The sequence below is a fragment of the Onychostoma macrolepis genome, chromosome 22 (assembly GCF_012432095.1).
Source record: "Onychostoma macrolepis isolate SWU-2019 chromosome 22, ASM1243209v1, whole genome shotgun sequence".
NCBI lineage: Eukaryota > Metazoa > Chordata > Actinopteri > Cypriniformes > Cyprinidae > Onychostoma > Onychostoma macrolepis.
The window spans coordinates 18,355,752-18,379,955 of NC_081176.1; the positions used below are offsets into that span (position 1 = coordinate 18,355,752).

Genomic DNA, 24,204 nt, shown 5'->3' on the forward strand with positions numbered 1-24,204 from the left:
AATTGTGACTTTTTATCTCACTTTTCAGTCTTTTTTTTCTCAAAATTTTGAGTTTTATATCCCACAATTCTTATGTTTTTCTCACATTTTTTTTTCCGTAACAAAAAATTAAAAAGTTAATTAGGCTACGACTTTTTATCTTACAATTCAAACTTTTCTTCTCACAACTGCGAGTTTGCATATATATATATATATATATATATATATATATATATACTCGCAATTCTCAAAAAGTCGGAATTGTGAGATTGAATTAGCCTACGTGATAAAAAGTCATAGTTACTTTTTCAATTTTTTTTTATATTCTGTAGCGGACACAGGCTTCCATGGTCAAAAAAATGTAATATTAAGTCTTATTTCTTATTAAAAGTCTTATTAAAAACTGACTTTTCTGTTCAGAATTTTTATAGCATAAATTGTTAAAATATTATGTTAGGAAGTATATGAAAGAAAGAAAAAAACACAGATTTGCTTGCAAAAATTAGGATACCGTGTTACTTTACTACATGAATATTTAAAGAAATTTAAAAAACATAAAATACTTTAACGAGACCAATTTTCATTCATTCTTAGTGATTTTCCACTGTGTTGAACTATAAATAAACATTAGAGTTTTGTCTTTTAATGGCTGTATTTACATTAATTATTTATTTTTCATTTATTTAACCTTTTACCTAAATTCAACCCAATTCTATTAATCAGAATGATGGTCATGAGGTTTCCAATAAGTTTCATTTTCACTGCATTGATGTGTATAACATGAGACAGGAAGCAAAGGAGACAGAAAGAAACGAGGAAGAAAGCTTTCTGCATGGCCTGAACAAGGAAGTACATGTTATTCACACATTAATGCACATGTTATGAATAAATCATGAAAGTGCAGGCAGACGTCTCAGTCTTTATGCCCTGATTTTTTTCTGTGGTGCATCGAACTGCACAGACGTACCAGCAGTGATGGGCAGTAGCGTCGCTACAAGTAGTGAAGCTACTAGTTTAACTACATTTCTCAGTAGCGTGGCACTGCTTTCTGAATCAAATAGCTTTTCGGCAGCTAAGCTCTTTTTTTGATCAAGTAGCGCGGTAGCGTCAACAAAAGCTAACGTTACATTTTCCAAAGCATTCTGAAGCTCAAGCTCAAGTCAGAAATATAACAGCTACGGATCACTGATCCGAGATTGAGGTCTCTGCAGAGCAAAAGTGGGTGTTTGTGAATTGCTGGGCGTTTTCAAACTGCTGGGTGTTTCTAAATCATGCAATCAATATGATCCCCCTGACCTAACCCCACCCCTAAACCTACCGTCACTATGACTTCAGCCAATCAAGTAACATGGTCAAAAAACGCCCCGATCTGGTAACTCCCATCAGAGTCCTGCACGGGTCCTGTTTGATAAACCCGCACCCGCAGTAGTTAACCGAATACCCGACCCGTTATCCGACAGCAACACTAATTTAATTCCGAACCCGACCCGACCCGTTTGACATAAAAACCGCGACCCGAACCGCACCCGCATTAAATCTACATAAGGCAGACAAAACACCTTTATTTTATTTTTAATGTAACAAGCAATTAACAAGTCATTCTGAGTTAATGCGTTAATATTTTAATAATAAATAATAATAAATTTAATAATAACATTTAACACACGCAGCCCAACAAGTTAACAGAGAGAGAGAGCACCATTCAACGTGTAAACAATATAAAACTATTGCGGACTAAAGCTTTTATTCAAACTGTGAATCGATTAACTACAGAAAAGCGAGAAAAGAGCGCTCCCTTTAATGTAATCACTAGACTTACAGCTGTCAATCAATGTCAATACAGCTGTCGATTGGCTACAGTGCTCAGTGTTTGCAAATCCCGCTGTAGAAGCCCGGTCTTCAGACAGAGCGCGCGAACACAAGCACGGGACAATTTGAAAGGAGCTGCCTATCAGCGTGTACTGGATTAAGTCGAAATAGTCTTGGTTATAATTGTACCCGCAACCCGCCCGTGCCTGTCACCAGTCCGACCCGCACCCGCACCGCACCCGACACGTCAATATTATTCCACCTGTTACGTCAATTTTTGCCGTTCACCCGTCGGGTACCCGCCCGCGTGCAGGACTCTGACTCCCATTACTTTGCTGCAGAGACCTATACTTGACTGATCCTGGATCAGTAAGTGACGCCTCCGCCACTAAAGCTCGTAACGCCATTGGCTCCTCAAGCTGTCAGTCAAACCTCATTATTCCTGGTCCCGCCTCTCTCGGCAATGAAGTGCGGCGCGCAGTTTATCTCAGCTTGTTTGCAGTCTGAAGGTAAGAACTGTTGATTGAATAAGTACAGCGGTTCTTTACTTAAAAAACACTATTTATAAAGGCTAATGCTTTTTTTTTGTATCTGAGGAGCGGAGAAGAGTTTCTCTAGCATTTGTTGTCAAGTCACAGCCAAATAGCTGCGAAGCACTGAACCTTTCATAATATGATACTTTGGCCAAATAACAGAAAAAAACTGAACGCCCACATAATGACAGAAAACTGGGGAAAACGGGACACGAGTCAGGAAAAAAATAAACATTCACTGGTCAAAAGCTTCGTATTTGAACTTGATTTTGGTGAAATGTTTATATTAATATTATGACACATGCAACGATGCAAATAAACGCAGCCTAAACATCTATATGGTAACACTATACAATACGATTTCATTAATGTTAGCTAATGTATTATCTAACATGAGCATACAATGTATAAAATACATTCATTACAGTATTACATTAAAATACATTTGTTACAGTATTTATTAATTTTTGTTAAATTAAAGTTAAAGTTAGTTAATGAAAATACAGTCGTTCATTGGTAGTTCACAGTGCATTAATAAATGTTAACAAACAACTTTTGATTTTAATAATGCATTTGTAAATGTTGAAATTAACATTAAGATAAATGCTGCAGAAGTATTGTTCATTCTTAGTTCATGTTAACACTAGTTAACTAATGCTAACTACTGAATCTTATTGTGAAGTGTTACCATTTATATAAATGTATCTGTACACAATAAAGCAACAATACCAACTACAAATAGGAGGTTTCCAGCAAAAATTTATGTCACAATTTGAGGTCAATCCGGCCCTGTATTTGATACTGATTATGTTGCCAAATTGGTTTGGAACAGCTGTTGAATAAACAATTAAACTGAACTATTATGCCTGTCTATCTGCTTGACTGACAGTTTTATTGATCACTGAGAGAGCATTGACTTGGTATGATGTTGGTTCAATATTATTTTTTTTATTTTTTTTAAATAGCTTGGATGTAGTAAACTACTTTTGCCATGTTGCTGTAGCTTAGCTTGCTACATTTCCCAGGGCTGTAGCTTTAGTGTAGTTAAGCTTCATTTAAAGAAGAGTAACTGTTAGCTTAGCTCACTACATTTTCCAAGTAGCTTGCCCAAAACTGCGTACCAGCTGTGTAAATACATCTATGAGTCACAAGGAGAAGCACAGACAATGAAATCATTTAAAATAGATTTTATTTCCATACACATTTTTACATTTGAGGCTTCATTAACATTGATTCTAAGTATTGAGGAAATGTGCTTTCATTTTGAATATTTGTGCAAGTCTATTTTTAAAGTCACTTTCCAATACAATTACCCAAAACAATCATAATTTGTATTTTGCAAAGTGTTTAACTCCAAAATTAGTCTGCTGAGCTGTGCTTTATTTCTGTTTCCATTATTCTGCCGGGCACTCGTTGGTGTTTATGGGGCCGAATATGCTTGTCACGTCATCAAATGTGATAGGATTTTGATTAAGCCGCACATTTCTCAAACACCCCACATAAGATTCCCGCATTTCCACTTCTTCGCTTCGATTCTCTGCATTAACAGAGACAGAAATGTAAATTATTATGCCATTCATGAAAGAAAAGAGGCATTTTTGTTACATCAAAGCTGGCTTTACCTGAAATGCCACCGATGTAGATCGTTTCATGCGATGGAGGACGGTATACAGACTTTTGTCTCACACGTGAGGACACTTCGTCCACTCTTAGCTCGATAGTTTTCCTCCGTATAGACACTGAAATGAATGAAACCTCACATTTGCTGTAACAATTATAATTTATAATCTACTTTCATTAGAAAAAAGCAGTAAAATAGTACCTGTCGCATAGTGAAATGCATCACAGAGGGGTCTTGTTGGGGTCAATGCGGTGCCATAGCGGCGCTGTCCATCATATGCTGTTAACGCCACCTAATAAGCAAAATCCACACAGATTGCATACTGTATGTGATATTGAACATAATTATAAAATTAACATCCAGTAACTGGCCTGAAATGTACTTTATGCAAGTATATTAATGCAAACACAAAGTGTGTGCAATCTCAGTGTTGCCACTAGGGGCGCTAGCACACATTAGCACAGACTAGGGCGGGTTTAGGGGTGTGCCCAAAGTGTGAATGAAAGGACGATGGCGAATGATTTGCAGATCCTGAGCACCACTGACAAACATCTAATCTTGTAAAATGTGTGGTAAGTACTGCCGCTCCATAGTATAAACAGAGTACATGTGATCGTGAATCTCAAAAGTGGAAGTAAAAAGAGAGCGCACATTCAAAAGCTGATATTGCATGGACTATTTTAACGATGTCCTTGCTACCTTTCTGGGCCTTGAACCTGGTAGTTGCGTAGCTGTCTACGGAGGGTCAGAAAACTCTCGGATTTCATCATTCAGCATACTTGCATGGCTTGTTTTTGGTCTTATCTTCCTTTCAAATCTCGTTTTACCAATAATATAGCCAAAATACAGTGTTATATATCAAAGAATGCTAAAAATATTCTTAAACCATATTTTCATTCACCTTTCCTTTCTTGAGAAACAGAGTGAGTGTCTGTCCACGGTTATCGATTTTGTGGAAGACTAGGCCAGTGAGGTTCCTGGGTCGAAATCCAAAAGTCAGATTATATGTAGAACCAAAGATAAGGTGCTTTTCTGCCAAACAAAAACATTTTATTAATTTTTTAAAGGTTTTTTTCTGTCACTAAACACATGTAAAAACACGAAGGGCCAAACCTAAGATCAAATGTGCGCCATTTCCAGCAAAATAGGCCCCCTTCTCTGTCACCCCTTTGAAGCAGGACGTAACCCCTAGACTGATTGCTGGGTCCACAAGGAGAACCTTAGAAATCCTGATGTCTTGAATGCATCCGATTATACTCTTCTGAGGCACTTCTTCCTGGAAAAAAAAGGTGTGATGCAACTTTAACAGAACAGAAGACTTGCGGTTAAGCTACATGCTGAAATAGGGAAGTTACACGTTCGTACTTGTGTTTTATGAAGCATCTGAAGTTTTCCGTGTCCCACATAAACAGGAGACTGCAGATCATGTGTGAATCCTTTCAACGAATGTCCATCGGGTGTTTGAACGCCATCCACTACTAGATGAAAGTTGTGTTGCTTCTTGCTGAACTTGATCTGTATGCGCAACATAAATTAAAACTTGGGATTTTGGAAACACAGTTACGGAAACACAACATTTTAGCATTTTGCTACATACATTGTGCCAGAAACCATCATTTATCTTCTGAGAGGAGATTACTTCATCTGCCCCAACAGAGAGTTTGACTTTTCCATTATCCAAATACAAGATCACAAGAGGAACACCATATTTCCCTGAGATATGGAGTAAAAGTCCTTCAGATGATTTGGTACGGACGTCTAAGGAAAAATGGAGCCTGTAGGACATGGAAGATCTCGTAAATGTGCTACAAAATGCAGTATTAATATGTAATTAACACCATTTACCTGTTATTGAGCTTCTCTGGATCTATTTTAAACTGCATTTGGCTGTTGGAACCAAGGTGATAGGTGTTTTTGATGGACTTTGGGTTTCTACAGCCTTGTTTAGATCTTCCCTTTTAAAAACAGCAAAACATAAGAGTATAACAAATGACATTTTAAATTTAATTATTTTTTAATTTTAGTACAAAATTACCAATGAATCATGATTTGTTTCACATACGCTTAGAGAATGAGACCCACTGTCTTCTTCTATGGCAACATTTAGAAAAGAATCTTAGTGATTGTTAGCGAGAAACGTCAACATGTTCAAGGGATAGTTCACCCAAAAATGAAAATTCTGTCATTAATTACTCACTCTCATGTCGTTCCAAACCCATAAGACCTTTCTTTGTTCATCTTCGGAACACAAATTAAGATATTTTTGATGAAATCCAAGAGCTTTCTGACCCTCCATAGACAGCAACGCAACTTCCACATTCAAGGCCCAGAAAGGTAGCAAGGACATCGTTAAAATAGTCCACGCAACATCAGTGGTTCAACCTTAATGTTATGAAGCTATGAGAATACTTTTTGTGCACAAAGAAAAAAAAAAAAAAATAGTTTATTCAACAATTTCTTCAATTCTGTGTCAGTCTTTGATGCACGTTCACGAGAGTACAATGACACATGTGTGTGGTGCTGCTGATGCAGGAGCCGGCATAGAAGGGAAGGTCCATCTCTCTTAGTTCATCGTCTGTATATTTTGGTTCGAGTAAATAAGGCTGGGCAAAAAATTACAAGTCATCCTCTCTGTCGAAATCTTCAGACATGTTTACGAAGGGAATTGTAGAAAAGTCATTATTTTTGTTATCTTTGCACACAAAAATTATTCTTGTAGCAACATAAAATTAAGGTTGAACCACTGATGTCACATGGACTATTTTAATGATGTCCTTACTAACTTTCTGGGCCTTAAACGTGGTAGTTGTGTTGCTGTCTATGGAGGGTGAGAAAGCTCTCGGATTTCATCAAAGATATCTTAATTTGTGTTCCGAAGATGAACGAAGGTCTTACAGGTTTTCCAACGACATGAGGGTGAGTAATTAATTACAGAAATTTCATTTTTGGGTGAACAATTTAATTATTTACACTTAAAAATTTGTATTTGTTTAATAAACTAAGTGCACAATGTTTAAAGGTGCACTATATTTTTCTCTTAACGTTTCACTGACACAGTCTTGGACTCGATACTGACACCTAGTAGTGTGGAGGTAGTTTTACTCAAGAACAAACCTTTTTAGTTGCCAACGGCATTGTAAAAATACTCTATTCATAGGCAAGTCTACCATAACTTATTTTGCAACTGAAAGTGTTCAATAATAGGGGGTGCTACAATAAAATTAGTATAGTTCAGCTAGTCATGTGATCTCAACATGGCAGCCACCATAAGATATACCTGCTTTATGTAGGGGGGACTTTTTAGTGTAGCTATAAAAGCCGATTTACAGTAAATGTACTAGTGAAACCTCCATCAAAAATGTACATTTGCCTCACATCTCCTATTTTGAGTGCTCTTCTCATTCGAGTGGATCATCTCCATTCCTGATAATGTCACTAATCATTTGTTTAGTGCATCCAAACAGCACCTTTAATACAGATAATACTGATAATGTGAAATACCGAATTGCTGTTGGATGCAATTCCAGCATGTCTTGCACGCTTCTTAGTAGTGTCCAAAGGGGGGCGCTCTGCTGTACAAAATCCCAGAAATACATTTCCAGTCTGACTGAATCCGCTCAAGTCAGCCGGAGTGTAGTCGGTCTGTAGACTGAAACATAAGGCTATTATGAGTGGCTTATTCCTGTTATAAGTTATGATAATACAATAAAGCAAATCATAACATCAAACCTCCGTATATACAGGTTCCTTAAACAGCCTTCAAATAAACCATCCCCTAAAATCACATTTTCCCCAAATTCAGTGAATCTGGATGATGATGGTGGATCTCCAATATCTGTGTTGTCAACGTTTAGCTGCATCCTGAAGGGAAAAGTTCAGCACGAAGTGTTGAAAAGCATCTTTGCAAGTAAGTTATTTTCATATATTTTCATCTTACCCCATTCCACTTTTGTAGGCTGTTATGTAGTGCCATTTTCCAATTTGGCATTTGTTTGTGGATGTTAATTTTTCCTTATTGTCACTCATTTCAACATAGCCGTCATTCAAAGACAGCAAAAACTCATTATTCTGAAAACATCAAGAAATCTCTTAATTTTGTCTCTATTTTCTTGAAATTAAATATCAAAATATGTGAATATATAATTATTAAATAAACATATAACATATAAATGGATCTAAACATAAAAAATAGTTCTTGATCAACTAACCATTCCACCAGTCAGTATTAAGGATGAAACATTCTCCTGGGATATCTTAAATCCGAGCGAAACCATTGTCCCGGAGTCTGTATCGTTAACAGGAGGTGACAGAGAGAGAGAACTCCCAAATTTAAAAGTAGCCTTTCGGGAACCCTGAAAACAAGCAACCAGAAACAGTTCAGATGAATTTTCTCCTGACACACAAACATCGTCAAGTAATCCACCGAAACTGTCTTACCAGTAAAGGATCTGGACAACCTCGGATGATTCCAACTTCCTCTGTAAAAGAAGCAGCGACATCTACATGGACGTTATTGACACATCCTTTAAGTGGCGGAAGAACAATATAATATCTGGAGGCAGAAAAATATAATATTATGAACTCATGTTTTTCCTGGTATTTACTATGCCCTTAACCATAATCATGCAAAGCTGAAGAAGTGCACCAATAAACAAACAAAAAAGAGAATGAAAGTACTTTTCCCGGACTGCAGCTGGAACACCCCCGATGTAGGCCTCCTCAAAGAACCCTTTGATGTTTCCAAAGAAAATGTTGATGTTTTCTTTGACATTTATACTTGCTGGTCTATTATCATTCAGAATCATTCTGATATGGATGAAGTTTGTCTATCGGAAGAAATGGGATATAATGTAATTGACATAATAATATATTAAAAGATTAAGGAAATAGTTACAGAAATAGTTACTTACTAGGGGAAATACTTTTACTGCTGACTTTACAAAAATGTTTGCGTCCTTGTTTTTTCCTTGCAAAAAAATATAACCTCCTTCAAATGTAACTAAGAAGTGCAAGGTCTGTAAAAAAAAACAAAACACTTAAATTCAAATCTTCTGACATTAAGCATCAATAAACTATTGTCATTTTTTTAATATCTGGATTGAAATGCTAGATTTTGGTGTATGATGTGTGAAACTTGGTAATATGAATCAAATCTTTCGTAAGTTTTTACCTCGTTTCCCACATAAAAAAGCACTGCATCCATTTGATGACTCTTAACAAGAAACTTAATAACAGAGTTCCAACGTGATACAGCAACCTTTCCGTAACCCGTGCCTTCGAAATAATCCCCCAACATGTGGACTTTTCCCCTAGGGATGGAATATAGGAACAATGAGTCTAAACTTTGAAGTAGAGATCAAGACCTCATCTGTAAGGAAAACAATGTCTGATTGCTTACGATAACATTATCAAGTACCTTTGACACATGTCAGTTTTTGTGATGTTCATGGCACGCTGAAAGTTGTACAAGCCAAGGATATGATCATTTAATGTAGAAAACTCAATACAGCCCTTGTATCCTGGGTACCGAATCTCTTCAGGTGGCTAGAAGGCCAAATTCAGAATATATAGAGAGGGGAAAACAATTTTTTTAATCTTAAATGCATAGCCTGAGAACTGTGAAGAAAGTATAGTCGAAAAAGGTGTTGGCCTTATTTTTAAACTCTTTTGTTGACTTATTTACCTCAAAATCTTCTGGGTATCCACCTACATATAAGACAACCTCATTGGGATCCAGATCAAGCAATCCATTCATGTCGCTAGGCTTATTAATTATGGGCGGCAGCTCTTTGGGTTCAGTTGAAGTGAAAGTCTCTGTGTATATGACCTGCGCATCTTGATAAACTCTGATTTGGGAATTAAAACAGGCACAAATGGTTTTCAGAAATGCAAATGTATGTAATCTGTGGAGATCTACGATGACAAATGGAGTTTACCTGCGGAAATCCACCCTATCCATAAAAGCTTTGTCATTGTTGGACTTGGTGATTTCGCTGGTCCTTATCTCATAAAAACGGCCACCCACTTTGTAGACACAAAACAGGACACCATTCTTCACAACCAGGCCAATGAAATCCCTGACTGTCTGTTGATTATGAGAACTACAAGTAAAACAATGCACTACATATACATTGATGCATCCCTAATAAATTAAGTAATCAAAGTCCTCCTCACATGCTTATTTCCAAGATAAAAAACAAACTGGTTGTCTTCATCACCCAGTTGGCGTCTACGTCTTCCATCGCTACGAGTTTTTGGTTGGTGCAGAGTAAGATTGAGAGCAGTAAAGGCTCGGAAGTCTTCTAGGTCTTTAGGAGGTCGAAGTTCAATGTGAGCATCACCAGAAAACAAGATCGGCCCCCTGATCTAGAAACGTAGGAGAGAAGCAAGGAGATAAACATCTGGAGGCGGCTGGAGAAACATCTCCTCTGCTTTTCTGAGAACTCACCCTGTTGGCCGCGTCTCTGGTCTGTTCGATCAAGTCTTTGATTTTCTGGATGCTGTTGGAGATGTTGGCTGAACTAGGCATGCTTTGGTTCTCCACTTCGTTTAGTTTGTCAATCAGTGAAGGGAAAGACTGATCCAGTTCTGTCACTGGAAAGGATTATGAAGATTGGGCATTCAGTGATGTTCCTCAGAGTTAAAGAAACTAGGATAGAAACTTATAGAAACATATTTTGTTTGACAGATATCTTTGAATAATGTGCATTATATCAACTCAAGGTCTCTTGAAAGAAGAATTGAGGAGACTGACATGTTTTGTTGACACCATCAAGTAAGTCGTTCAGGTTTGAATCTTGAGAGGAAATCTTGATTTTGGTAAGTTCTTCACTGATGTTTTGCATTCTGGTTATTGCTTCGCTTGCTGTGGCGTTCACATCTGCAGAACTTTCCTTGGCTTGGTTGATGAGGACACGAATATCATCTAAAAAAATCAAACCACCCAAGTGTTCATTTGACAAGACCATGATGATATTTATTGTGGAAAAATGTTTGAGCGAAATGAGCTTCTCACCCCTTTTGATGTTGTTCATCCTCTCCAACACATCTTGCAAGACTTGCCTCAGCGCGTTCTGTTTGTTTTTGGCACGCTGGATCATGTTCTTGTAAGCTTCACATTTTTGCGTGACATCTGTAGATGACAGTTTTGTTACTAAACAGCACAACGTGCCTGTGAAAAACCCATAAATTCATATGATTTCAAGTTGATTTTGTTTGGATCCAGGCTAAAACCTGGAAACGAGTTAGCATTTTAGCACTTCAGGTTCCATTGTCCTGAAGTCAGAAAACTCATCTACTCACTAGTCTGCTTTTACAGCCTCATTGTGATTGCGTTCTTCCAAACTATTCTAACCTTTTTTTAAAATAAACACTGAAAGAGTTGTCAAAAGATAAATGATGGTGACGTTGAAGTCCTGCGACTGTGCTCTATTGCTCTAGATGCTATTTTACAGTTTGCTGCAGTTGCATTAAATGTGACAATGACAACCTTCTAGCTGAATCTCTGCTTCCTTGGCATTCACCAGCAGAGTATTCGCAAAGTTTTTCAAATCATTGGCTTTATTTTGTAGATCTTGTCCTCGCACATCCTGGGACATGAAATTCAAAGAAACAGAGTAAGTTTGATTTAGGAAGAAAAGCTAGTTTTTCAATAATTAATTAAAAAAAATGTTTTTAAAAAAATCAACGTCCTTTTTTTCATACTATACATCAGTGATACTCAAATCTGGCTCGCAAGATCCACTTTCTTGCAGAGTTTAGCTCCAACCTTGATCAAACTCACCTACCTGTGATTTTCTAATAATCCCGAAGACACTGATTAGCATCAGGTGTGTTTGATTAGATTTAGAGCTAAACTCTGCAGGAAAGTGGATCTCGCGAGCCAGATTTGAGGATCTCTGCTATAATGTCATGATGACTAAATTCACTTGTAGCATTGATTTTAGAGTTTAATTTTGACAAAATATTATAATATCGACTATTTATCGTCACTTATACCTCAAACGCCTGGTCTGCCACTTCTTTAGCTTGTTTGGCGGCAGCTTCCGCCTCTTTTATGGCATCAATGATGTCTGTAAATGCTTTGATGGCTTCAATTGCTTTCTGAACAGCGGTTGAATTGGTGATGCTCCGTATGAACCTACAAGACACATTCAGTCATTAAAATGTCACGAAAACCAAAAATATGGTTTCAGGGTCTTTAGACAATTTACATTTGAAAGTCCATAGCCAGCTTCATAAGTTCCTGCGCATGCTCCTCAGCCTGTCTCACCATTCCCGCCTTAGCGGTTGCATTGGCGAGCAGCTCAAGTTTTGCTTCTAGATCGTTTTTTGCTCTGTCAATCAAAGCTGCTAGATGAGTCATTTCCTGGCAGAGAACGAAAGGTAAGTATCTAAACTGGTGAAGGTTTTACAAAAGAATTTCATTATTTTCCACCTTTGTTAGGTCAGCCATCATTTTCTGGAGATCCGAAGTCTCTTTTAGTGTCTCTCTAGTCATGTTCACTTTGGCCATGATATTTCTTTGATTTTTCCTCAATACATTTAACTGTTTCTGTTGAACAAACAATCAATGAAGGTGTGAACAAATGCAGATCTTATACAGGAGTGGTTCTCAAAGTTGATCAAAAAAGTTTGAAAAACACTGTTTTACAGCACTGAGGACATTCGCCAACTATTATTATTGGATTACCAAAATATTTCTCAGCTGTTCCTCATTGAGTTTATTCACACCATTGGTCTTGATCACATCGAGCTGTGCATATATAAGCGCCTCTTGTATATCTTTAAGATCTACTGCCTGATCCATGAGTTTTTGCCTAATACGATCAGCCACTACCAAGGAGCCATTCAGAGGAACCATCAGGTCATTCAAGATGAGGTTAAGTACTGAAAGAGAAACAAACATGCAAGCAAAGTCCTAATTTAGAGTTGTCCATTCTGGCTCCTGGAGGATGAATGTCCTGCAGAGTTTAGCTCCTACCCAAATAAAACCCATCTAAGGGCCAGATTTACTAAACGGGCAAATTAGCGTTAAAGCACAATTCCATAAAAACGCAGATGGGAGGGGAAATTTCTGCAGGTGATTTACTGACAAGGTGCACATTAATATGTCTTGCAATATCCGTGTGTGCAAAGGTTCTACACGATTCTCTTGTTCAATATTCTCTGGGTCTGAATCCGGCTCAAATTGATATGGCAATATTGACGAACTTGCTGCTTTGGCAAGGGGCGGGGCAGTACTGAAACACCGTCTAAGCTGTTCACCAATCACAACGCACTGGGACAGCTAACCAATCACAACACATTTCGTTTTTCGGAAGGCAGGCCTTCATCAAACCCAGAACTAATCGAGCCGTTTGTGCCAGGCTGGGGAGAAAGGTAATAATGTAAATTATGTGAAAAATAATGCGATTTTCAAACCACCAAGCATGAGAGCATGTTCTAGTACACCCCCAAAACCAAATCATGACTTTGTAAAAGAGCATAATAGGACCCCTTTAAAACTTTCCTCCCATAAATTTACAGATCAAAAGGGAAACTCCTACAAATGCATATTCAATAAATAAATGTGTCCACGCCTTTTCATCACTAATTTCCCACTGCATGTCTTTAGTAAATCCTGACAGTGTTTTTTTAATGCCAAATGAAGGTTTGCGCTAGTGCAAGCTGATATAAATACTCAAGGTTTTCCACTGGAAACTTCATGCAACTGTGTTGGGACAAATTTGAGATAAACTCTGCAGGACGCTGGACCTCCAGGAACAAGATTATGCACCCATGTTTTAATTGATCTGATTCAAAAGCAATTGACCCACATGCTCGTGCTTTTCTGAGCTCCTCGTTAGCCAGCTCTCTCTGAACCCTACAACTTTGTCTTCGCATCTTCTCCAGCATCCATCGGGCTTCTTTTATCAGTCTGGTGGCCTCCTCTGTGTTTCCACCTGTGTGGTTGGATCGCTTCAACTCTTCCAAGAACTCTATGTGGGTCAAGATGGAAAAGTGCAACTGGTGAGCAAGATGGAGAAAGACATTTCAAGAAGAAATTGGCTTTGAAATCTCAGCCGGATCTAGTGGGTTCACCATGTATCTTTCGTAAGAGTTTCACACTCTCGGATCGTAGGTTGTCCCCTCTTTGATAGGTTTGGTCCAGAGTCTTTAACAACTGACCTGCAGTACAGAACATCTCAAGTGCCTGTAAAAACAAACACAAGTTGTTTGTGTAATTCTAGGTCAGTTAATGATGACAATGGATTTCATGCATAAAGATAAAACATCATAAACAGTAACAGTACCTTGTCATTGAGAACAGTGAGGTCATCTATGACACTTTCAAGATCAGATTCAAGCTCAAAAACCTTTGGTTTCAATTCAAAGACAGATTCAGAGTACTTATGGACCAAAACCTAAAGAAGCAAAAAAGATTGTCAAAAAAACTATGTGTTGAAATACTTGGTGTTTCAATGTCATTCCAGTGTGTGGAAGATTCTTGTAGGGACCTTTGTACCAGCAATGGCATCTTCAAGTTTTTCCAGTCCTGTGTATGAAGTAGAATTTCGACTGTAAGATTCGAGTTGAGTCTTCAGTATGGAGAACTCATCATCCATCGCGTCAAGATCATCCATTAAGGTAATGACGCAGGTATCACACTCTTAACAGGAAAAAGACTGGAGTTAATCAATCATAATCAACCATGTCATTCATTGTCACATTGCCTATGAATAAATATCACATGATTACTGAAATATGCAGACACCCCTGAGGCCCCATGCAGGAATATATAGGCCCACAATATTATGACTTTTTTTTTTGAGGAACAAACCGAGGCAGTCTCCAGTATCCGGGTCATCGGCCTCATAACAATCTATGAGAACAAAGAACACAGATCAAATTTAGACTGGTTCTAAAATAAATCAAATAGTAAAAATATTTGAATTAATGTTTTGAATAAGTTGAAATTTATATTTTATATTATTATTATTATTATATTATCAGGAGAGCTTGCTTACCGCCTGTTAGCGGGTCACATACATAACCGTGGTCACAGTCACATGGCTGACAACTTCCTCTTTCCACTAAAGGATTGCCATAGTATCCAAGCGCACACCTAAAATGAATGAATCCCTTAAAAACATTCATGCAAACTTTTGTGTGTTTTAATGAAATTATTTCAATCACATGTAAATTTGCGCGTGTGTGTGTGTATATATATTTTATATTTTTTCAAAGACACCTTTCACATCGAACACCAGCGTAACCAGGTTTGCACAAACACTCAAACTCATCTCCAACTCTGAGACATCCGACTGCAAAACTGCACAACAAATTAATAAACTATTTTAATAAATTAATTAAAAAAATTAAATAAGCAATAAAATAATTAAACAATAAAAACAATACTCAAAATATTTAAACAATAAAAATTTAATTAATTAATAAAATACATACCACAGGTGTATTAAGTAAAAAAAATTCTGTTTTAACAAAAGCGAATCTATCATGTATGTATTTTTTTTTAATGATTAGATGACATTGTACCTGTTGGATGGGTCTGCGAAGGGACACGGACACATACGACAGGTTCTCATAACAGCACTGCCGTAATAACCCTCCATACAACGCTCACAGTAGTCGCCGGTTGTATTAAACTGGCAGTTCTGCAAATACAGCACCATTTCAGTGTGACAACACAAAAAATTAACTGAGCACAAAACAATAAAGTGGAGATGCATTACTCATAAAAGTTGACATTGTCATATGATATGATTAAATTCATATGACCACAAATATGGTCTCAATGACGTGTTATTGTAAATGGATGTAAAACATCACTAACAGATTAACAACCTACAAATAATATGTAAAATATATTAAAATATATAATATAAAAATAATAAATAAATATACAATAAAATATTGTATAATATATTTGTTTATTGTTTTTATTATTTATTTGTATATTTCATAATATTGTGCCTGGATGAAAATTGCACTACAAGCCTGGGCGAGATTCCTTTTATCATTCTTGATCATAATCTGTGAAACATGTTTTCATGTACAAGTGACATATATTAACAAAAAAATGAAGAGCATATCATAACAGAGATTAAAATGACCATGATTTTAACGGTAAAACACTGTAAAAAATGCTACAGTAAAAACCTATTAATTGGTTATCGTTTAGTTCCCCTATTATATATGACAAAAAACTCTATTGGACATTACATTTAATTTTACGGTAGTATACCATTTTTGGAAGTGCAAAAGAACGTATAATATACAATGAATAACCATAAATTTACATTCCCAGCATTACATTTCACATTTGATGGGTTTTTTTTTGTTGAAATAACTATACTGCTTCTTTTTTCTTATCAGTTGTGTACATTAGGGTTGTATGTTACATCTAATGTTGTTAAATGAATGTTTATTGCATTATTTCCATTTTATGTGTGTTACCATGATGGATTTTTAATGTTTGTGTGAATGACACTGTGCACCTTCTATATATATGTTAGTATTTAAAAGTAATAATAATAAAAATAAATCCGTCAAATGTTGCTACCACATTTTTTACGGTAAAATTCTGACAATCGCAGCTGCCAGTTTTTTGTTTTTACCGTAAATTTTACGAAATTTTTTTTTACAGTGAACTTTCTCAAAAGAAAGTTATTTAAGATTAAATGTTAAAAATTATTTTACCAAACATTTTCCAGTATATGGGTCACAGTCATTTGACAGGCCGTTGCAGTTGCACGGCACACACCGTCCCTTATGTGGTCCACTTCTCTCCCTGTAATAACCACGATCACAGTCCTGTAATGGTGCAAATGCAGACAAAATCATCATATGAGATACAAACATGTGCAGACATATCGGAAAACCTTCCAATGGTATACTTTTGGCTAAAACACAGAATGTTTTTGCCACAGTTAATGACCATTTACACATTCCAAATGACAAAAAGAGGAAATGCAGAAACTGAAAGCTTTTAAAGAATCATTATGGAGTTGTTTCAAAGTTTCTGCATAGGGGCTGTGGTTTGGACGGCTCACAGAAAACACCTACAAGCTGGGAATCTGGACTTTAACCAACCCTGAAGGTACAATAGTACTTAACAAAACTGACATAAAAAGACAGGCCACTGCAACAACTTGAAAGCTGTATAGATTCAGACAGAAAATGAGGGTTAGTTTCTTCACTTTCTGCGGTTTATCCTGGCTGCAGTGCGTTCAAGCTTAATCTGTTCTCCGACATACCTTAAGAAAAGCATGTTTGAACTCGTTTGGCCTGGGGGCCCTAAATTTGCATTCATGAATTGTTTACTTTGGAACGTTCCATCTGCGAGTTGATCTACAGTATATTCGCAATCCAAGTCTTTTCCTTTCAAAAATGATTCAGTGGTTCCCTGACGACATCGCGTGGCATATATTTCTGTTTACACTAGTTTTATGTTAAAAATTGTGTTAAATACCTGTGTTTTTTAATTCACATATTCAAAAGAGACGATAAATCGGCGAGTTGGTAATTAGATTTATTACGAATCGCATGCTTGAAGGAGATGTTTGTTGGTTTGGCGAGTCACTGTTCAGATTGATTCAAACGAATCATTTTTGTGAACTGGCTCGGATTCACTGAAAAGCTCTACCTCGAACATTTTATATAGAATAGTATTAGTTGATGCATCAGACCAGAGTAATCTAGTTCATTATTTGCTCTTTTAGTTAAAATTAATTAATTAATTAACAAAATATCACTGCTGAAACAAACATCTTAAATTAGTCTTAAGTTATTTTACTGATCTTAGCTGGTTTAAGGTAGTTTTATCTGCTTTAATAAAAATGAAACAGGCTGGTTTAAGACTTTTCCCCTTTATTTTCAGAAAGGCATTTTTACAACAACAATCTTACCTTAATGTGTGGTGAATCACAATACTTTCTGAAAATATGCCCCCATGACTGTTGATCGCTGTGTGATTTGACTTGAATATCATTGTCCCACCAGAATGTCGTTGGACGTCCCGACTCATCTGCAGATACCCAGAGATCCAGACAGAACAGCAGCAGTACTCCAGTCCACATCATTTTGACTCCCAGGAATAAGAACTTAGCCATTTATAAATGTACATGCCTTGTATGCATTTACTGCAACTCCATGCTCCTACAGCAACAACCTACCACTCCTGACAAAGTTCAAAAATCACTTTTCTTCCTGTTTCTCTCTCCAGGTGTGTGATAGCAGTGTGTACAGAGGAGAGGTAGGGCAGTGATTTTTACACACACCACCAATAGGAAAGTCAAGGAATATCTGTGACCTTAAAGAAGTTCATAAATAATTAACTTTTTATGTCTCAGCCCTAACAGTGTCAAATGTATTATGTACATTTAGTTATTTAGATTTGATTTTAGTTTTGTTTATTATTGCCCTTTTAAACATTTTATTCATATATATATATATATATATATATATATATATATATATATATATATATATATATATATATATATATATATATATATATATATATATATATATATATATATATATATACATATATATATATACATATATATATATATACATATATATATATATATATATATATATATATATATATATATATATATATATATATACATATTTGAATGTAGAAATAGTTTAATGTTGGCCTGGAGAATGGTTGGATGGATTATAATATATTATACAATTATATTTTTTGTTGTTAATTTTAGCAGTTACTATTTTTTGTAATATAACTTAACTCAACATTTTACGTTCATTTTTAAAATTTTTATTTAACATCCTCACATTTTATAACCTTTTATGTGCACTGTTGATGTATGAAATGCATTGATTAAATAATGTTTCCGCAACACTGCACAACAATAGCACCGAACAGCTTAACTAGACACAACATTTAAGCACATGACCTTGTCTCCATTAGTAGCCTATTGTGAGAACAATAGGCTACTAATGGAGTCTCAAACACACCTGGGTATGCAGTGAAAAAACGCATGCAAGTTTGCACAGTGGGAGAGGTTGTGTGAAAAAAAAAATCTGATAAAGCAAACACTCATTTTCTGTTGCAGGACTGAAGTACAGCTCCATAGTGTAATGGTTGTTCTTTTACAAACCCACTGACTAAATGAACTGATTCTGACACAAAGTTCAGACTTCATAAGTCTTTATTTGGAAATGTCTGGTTCTTCTCACACAATGGGATAAAGAGCATAGCTGGCGATCCCGCAAGTGTTTTTGCCATTGCGGATCATTCGCATGTAGCCTCCTTCACCCCATCCTGTTCCCCAACTGAGAAAAGAAAGGTAAAGAAAGGATCAGATCGTTAGAATGTAATTACCATGTTTTTTGGACATGTACTTTGGTAAAAGCATGGTATTCTATGAAGTAACGTGTTTTACTGTCACCACAGTAAAACACATGCCACCACAGAACAATACTTTGTTTTCTGTAAAGGTAATGAAGTTGTCTACAGTACAAGTTGTAGTTCGTTGTGTGGTTTTTCTATCAAACTAAATGATGGGCGTTCTCTTACCTGTTTTTGATGATCCAATAGTCTTTGCCCCCCTCTGAGCCATAACCAACCACAAGCACAGCATGGTTGAGATTGTTAGGGTTACAGTTAGATTCCTTGTAAATTCCTGTTGAAACAATTTATATAATTTATCATTAAATTATTATTTTAGTCATTATATATATGATTGTGCAAATCATTAAATAGATATTTATATATAAATACTTACATATTCATATTTATTATTTGTTTATTTATACATGTTAAATAAGTAATATAAGAGTTAAATAAATAGGTCATATAAATTATTACATTTTTATATATATATATATATATATATATATATATATATATATATATATATATATATATATATATATATACATATTTGAATGTAGAAATAGTTTAATGTTGGCCTGGAGAATGGTTGGATGGATTATAATATATTATACAATTATATTTTTTGTTGTTAATTTTAGCAGTTACTATTTTTTGTAATATAACTTAACTCAACATTTTACGTTCATTTTTTAAAATTTTTTATTTAACATCCTCACATTTTATAACCTTTTATGTGCACTGTTGATGTATGAAATGCATTGATTAAATAATGTTTCCGCAACACTGCACAACAATAGCACCGAACAGCTTAACTAGACACAACATTTAAGCACATGATTTGTCTCCATTAGTAGCCTATTGTGAGAACAATAGGCTACTAATGGAGTCTCAAACACACCTGGGTATGCAGTGAAAAAACGCATGCAAGTTTGCACAGTGGGAGAGGTTGTGTGAAAAAAAAAATCTGATAAAGCAAACACTCATTTTCTGTTGCAGGACTGAAGTACAGCTCCATAGTGTAATGGTTGTTCTTTTACAAACCCACTGACTAAATGAACTGATTCTGACACAAAGTTCAGACTTCATAAGTCTTTATTTGGAAATGTCTGGTTCTTCTCACACAATGGGATAAAGAGCATAGCTGGCGATCCCGCAAGTGTTTTTGCCATTGCGGATCATTCGCATGTAGCCTCCTTCACCCCATCCTGTTCCCCAACTGAGAAAAGAAAGGTAAAGAAAGGATCAGACCGTTAGAATGTAATTACCATGTTTTTTGGACATGTACTTTGGTAAAAGCATGGTATTCTATGAAGTAACGTGTCACCACAGTAAAACACATGCCACCACAGAACAATACTTTGTTTTCTGTAAAGGTAATGAAGTTGTCTACAGTACAAGTTGTAGTTCGTTGTGTGGTTTTTCTATCAAACTAAATGATGGGCGTTCTCTTACCTGTTTTTGATGATCCAGTAGTCTTTGCCCCCCTCTGAGCCATAACCAACCACAAGCACAGCATGGTTGAGATTGTTAGGGTTACAGTTAGATTCCTTGTAAATTCCTGTTGAAACAATTTATATAATTTATCATTAAATTATTATTTTAGTCATTATATATATGATTGTGCAAATCATTAAATAGATATTTATATATAAATACTTACATATTCATATTTATTATTTGTTTATTTATACATGTTAAATAAGTAATATAAGAGTTAAATAAATAGGTCATATAAATTATTACATTTTTATATATATTTATTAGTGCTGGGCAACGATTAATCGCGATTAATCGCATCCAAAATAAAAGTTTTTGTGTACATAATATATGTGTGTGTATTTATTATGTATATATGAATACACACCCATGTATGTATATATTTAAGAAAAATGTGTTATGTTTATATATTAAATATATTTATATATCATATAAATTATATTAATAAATATATACATGTAAATACATGTAAATCTTTTCAAAATATATACTGTATGTGTGTGTCTTTATATACACATAATAAATATACACAGTACACACAGATATATTATATAAACAAAAACTTTTATTTTGGATGCGATTAATCGCGATTAATCGTTGCCCAGCACTAATATTTATATATATATATATAATTATTTGATATAAAACATTTAATAAGCATGTACATGTAAATAAATAGTTATTTGTGTGTTCATATCTATATTTACATATGTAAGTGAATTATATTATATAGAGTTAATTAGAACAGTTTATGAATATATATATATATATATATATATATATATATATACACACTGTCCTACTTAACTGTGTAACTCTATAAAGTGTAATTAAGTTAAGAATTTTATTGATATAATTGAAGTTTTATCAATTTATTGTATATATATTTTAGATATATTACCGATTTTATATATACAAATAAAGTCATACTAATATTAACATTTAACATTTTATAAGTTAGAGAGTGAAGTACAATATATATAAACTGTTCTACTTATATATAAGTGTATTACACTTACATACATATAAATATATATATTTAGCATAGATTTATATTATATATATATATATACAAATAAAAAAGTTAGATTTATATTATATATACAAATAAAAAAGTTATACTAATATAATAGAAAGAAATATAAACATTAATATAAAAGTTAAAAGTAAATATAAAAATAATAGTAGTTAATATAAATTACTATTAAATTATTATTTTAACAAAATATTAATAACTTATAAAATCACTGACTATGTATATCAATTACATATCTTTTTTCTTTTCAGGTTGGAAACTGAATCTAAGGAAGTGAAAATCTTACCTGAGCTGTAGAAGAGGAAGCTTGGATGATCAGCATCTATGGCAACAGTGATTGGACCGATGGTTGCCACGGCGTCAGCCAGTGCCTGTTCATCTCTGGCCGGGATGAATCTGTAATCACTGATCCTGGCGACAACTGAACTTCTGTCATAGAAACAGGGCTGACTATCCTGTTGAAACCAGATCCAAAAAACACATTCAGATTGGCCGAATCACACAAAAACATCTCAAAACGGACTCAAATGACCAAGAGCACTCACCGCTGAAGTATAGGGGTAAGTGTCAGAGCTCTCCAACCCTTTATGTATCACGTAATCATAGGCGTTCGCCATCCAGGCTCCGCTGCAGCCATACGTGCCGTACGACCTGGAACAGTCCACCAGCTGCTGCTCGCTGAGGGACATCAACCGCCCCGTCCTCTTGAACAGCTGTCCTTCAATGGCGCCTGTAGTGCTAAAGGCCCAGCAAGACCCACAGTATCCCTAAAAAAAAAAACACGACAAATCAATCATTTTAGCATCTAACATACAGTATAATCATTTTCAACAGAAGGCCTACATGCTTGAATATAAATAAGCATCAATGACCAGTTAAAAGAGAAATCCACCTGATCTTTGACTTCAGTCACATATCCTTGTGCTCGATAATCCACATTGGTCAATCCCAGTCTGTTAGCATTGACACGGAGCGTCTGAGCGGATTCAACCTTTCCTCTCCTGTTTATCGGCCCATTAATTGTGGCGCCCAGCAAACGTTTGTACTCCATCTTGGTCTGAAGATGAGAAAAATTAGATGAAATATAATCTTAGACAACACAAAATCAACCAGAAAAGAACATTTTAGCAGGATGTTACATCCACACCACTAGGTGTCAGTATAAATCCACCTTTAACAAAGACAATACAGCAGTTTCTGAAATTTTCAATCGTTTTACTTACGAGGTCACCGTATTTGTTCATTGCCATGCTAAACGTCGACAATCCGAAGCGGAAATCGTCGTTGTTTTTATCAATCATTTGCATATTGGTCTCCCAGATGATTTGTCTCTGAACTTCGTCACTCTACAGTCATAAAGTCAAACTTTAATATAAAGTCAAACGCAGTGCATAACATACATATAACATATAATCCACAACCACAAACTGACTTAAACTACATGTTTATACAAGATTAAATGTCTCAACCTTTTTATTTTTATTGGAACAACTGACCCCAAAATTACCGTTTTACTCTCTTTTTTTGCACTATAAAAAGTGGTACGTAAAACTTTTAATTTTTTTTTCAGTGTGTCTTCGAAATGTTTCCTGTTGTGCTCCACTTAGCAAGAATATGAGTAAAAAAATTGACAAATACATTTTTATTTTTGGGTGAACTGTCCCTTTAAGACACCCAAATGATCCTAACTGACCTCCTCATCGTAGGATATTTGATGAAGCCTTTTCCACAACGCCCAATTTGAGGGGGCTTCCTCTTCTGAATCTGCTGCCACCTGCAGAGGTGCCCACATCAGGAGAGCAAACAGCGCCACCCACTGTGCTTGATACGTATCTATACAAAACACACATTACATTAGCTTTATCACTTTGGATGATCTAAACGCTTTTTTTGAGTTCTTTATTTAGGTTGACAAACAAACAAATAAGAATAGTGAGCACAATTTAGGTTCCTTTTCAATTTTTAAAAAATATGTTTAAAACTAAATATTTTGCATAAATATATAACTAAATGAACATAAATAATTTGTTTATAATATTTACACAGGTCTAAAACAAACATATGATTATTTGCTATATCGCTTTGGATAACCTTAAAGTTTGAGGGGTTTTTTTGAGTTCTTATTCTGAGACTGATTTACTTTTACAAAAATAAATAAGAGAACAATATATAAATAAAAATATTGAGCACTAAGTAAATAAATAAAGCAAAATTTAGAAAGAAATAGTTGGAAAGGATTGGAAAGAAATACAAAACTTTGAAATGTTTTTTTTGTAGGCTGATTAACTTTCACAAAAATAAATAAATAAACATAATGAGCACAATTTAGGTTTAGGTAACTTGTGGTTATTTATTT

The 24,204-nt window shown here is 35.2% G+C and overlaps 2 protein-coding genes and 2 long non-coding RNA genes across 7 annotated transcripts in view; 2 read left to right on the forward strand and 2 right to left on the reverse strand.

Moving 5' to 3' along the window:
• Window positions 1-3,493: 3,493 nt before the first annotated feature.
• On the reverse strand, window positions 3,494-18,158 carry lama3 (laminin, alpha 3). 3 transcript variants are annotated; one of them, XM_058759604.1, is made up of 38 exons: window positions 17,853-18,158; window positions 16,645-16,758; window positions 15,481-15,599; window positions 15,176-15,256; window positions 14,952-15,049; window positions 14,765-14,806; window positions 14,442-14,593; window positions 14,238-14,348; window positions 14,026-14,137; window positions 13,761-13,922; window positions 12,635-12,831; window positions 12,380-12,496; window positions 12,156-12,310; window positions 11,941-12,082; window positions 11,432-11,531; window positions 10,958-11,074; window positions 10,697-10,867; window positions 10,391-10,536; window positions 10,117-10,308; window positions 9,879-10,027; window positions 9,626-9,788; window positions 9,359-9,486; window positions 9,113-9,251; window positions 8,853-8,957; window positions 8,620-8,768; window positions 8,380-8,494; window positions 8,151-8,294; window positions 7,880-8,010; window positions 7,672-7,803; window positions 7,444-7,591; window positions 5,788-5,897; window positions 5,540-5,717; window positions 5,308-5,457; window positions 5,056-5,218; window positions 4,844-4,974; window positions 4,144-4,234; window positions 3,944-4,060; window positions 3,494-3,858 (listed from the first exon to the last, which is right to left on the reverse strand). In XM_058759604.1, exons 1-38 carry the CDS (start codon window positions 18,054-18,056, stop codon window positions 3,716-3,718), a joined length of 5,118 nt encoding a protein of 1,705 aa, XP_058615587.1. In that variant the 5' UTR covers window positions 18,057-18,158; the 3' UTR covers window positions 3,494-3,715. The 3 variants fall into 3 exon arrangements, with proteins under 3 accessions (XP_058615587.1, XP_058615588.1, XP_058615589.1); XM_058759605.1 differs by lacking the exons at window positions 15,176-15,256; window positions 15,481-15,599; window positions 16,645-16,758; window positions 17,853-18,158 and having other exon boundaries at window positions 14,683-14,806; window positions 14,952-15,023; XM_058759606.1 differs by lacking the exons at window positions 14,765-14,806; window positions 14,952-15,049; window positions 15,176-15,256; ... (1 more) ...; window positions 16,645-16,758; window positions 17,853-18,158 and having other exon boundaries at window positions 14,450-14,645.
• LOC131529739 (uncharacterized) lies at window positions 14,449-19,101 on the forward strand. The gene is made up of 4 exons (XR_009268200.1): window positions 14,449-14,571; window positions 17,947-18,064; window positions 18,170-18,199; window positions 19,032-19,101. It is a non-coding gene; the product is annotated as an uncharacterized LOC131529739 (long non-coding RNA).
• Window positions 19,102-20,217: 1,116 nt separating this feature from the next.
• cts12 (cathepsin 12) overlaps window positions 20,218-24,204 on the reverse strand; it is a 6,627-nt gene continuing 2,640 nt past the window's right edge. For both annotated transcript variants that reach the window (XM_058761330.1, XM_058761329.1), the window contains exons 3-9: window positions 23,542-23,681; window positions 23,072-23,194; window positions 22,741-22,905; window positions 22,394-22,615; window positions 22,135-22,303; window positions 20,768-20,873; window positions 20,218-20,531 (exon numbers count right to left, since the gene is read on the reverse strand). In XM_058761330.1, coding sequence (XP_058617313.1) covers window positions 20,432-20,531; window positions 20,768-20,873; window positions 22,135-22,303; window positions 22,394-22,615; window positions 22,741-22,905; window positions 23,072-23,194; window positions 23,542-23,681 — 1,025 coding nt within the window. In that variant the 3' untranslated portion in view covers window positions 20,218-20,431. The remainder of the gene's footprint in view (window positions 20,532-20,767; window positions 20,874-22,134; window positions 22,304-22,393; window positions 22,616-22,740; window positions 22,906-23,071; window positions 23,195-23,541; window positions 23,682-24,204) is intronic.
• On the forward strand, window positions 20,431-23,889 carry LOC131530853 (uncharacterized). The gene is made up of 3 exons (XR_009268527.1): window positions 20,431-20,545; window positions 22,100-22,408; window positions 23,555-23,889. It is a non-coding gene; the product is annotated as an uncharacterized LOC131530853 (long non-coding RNA).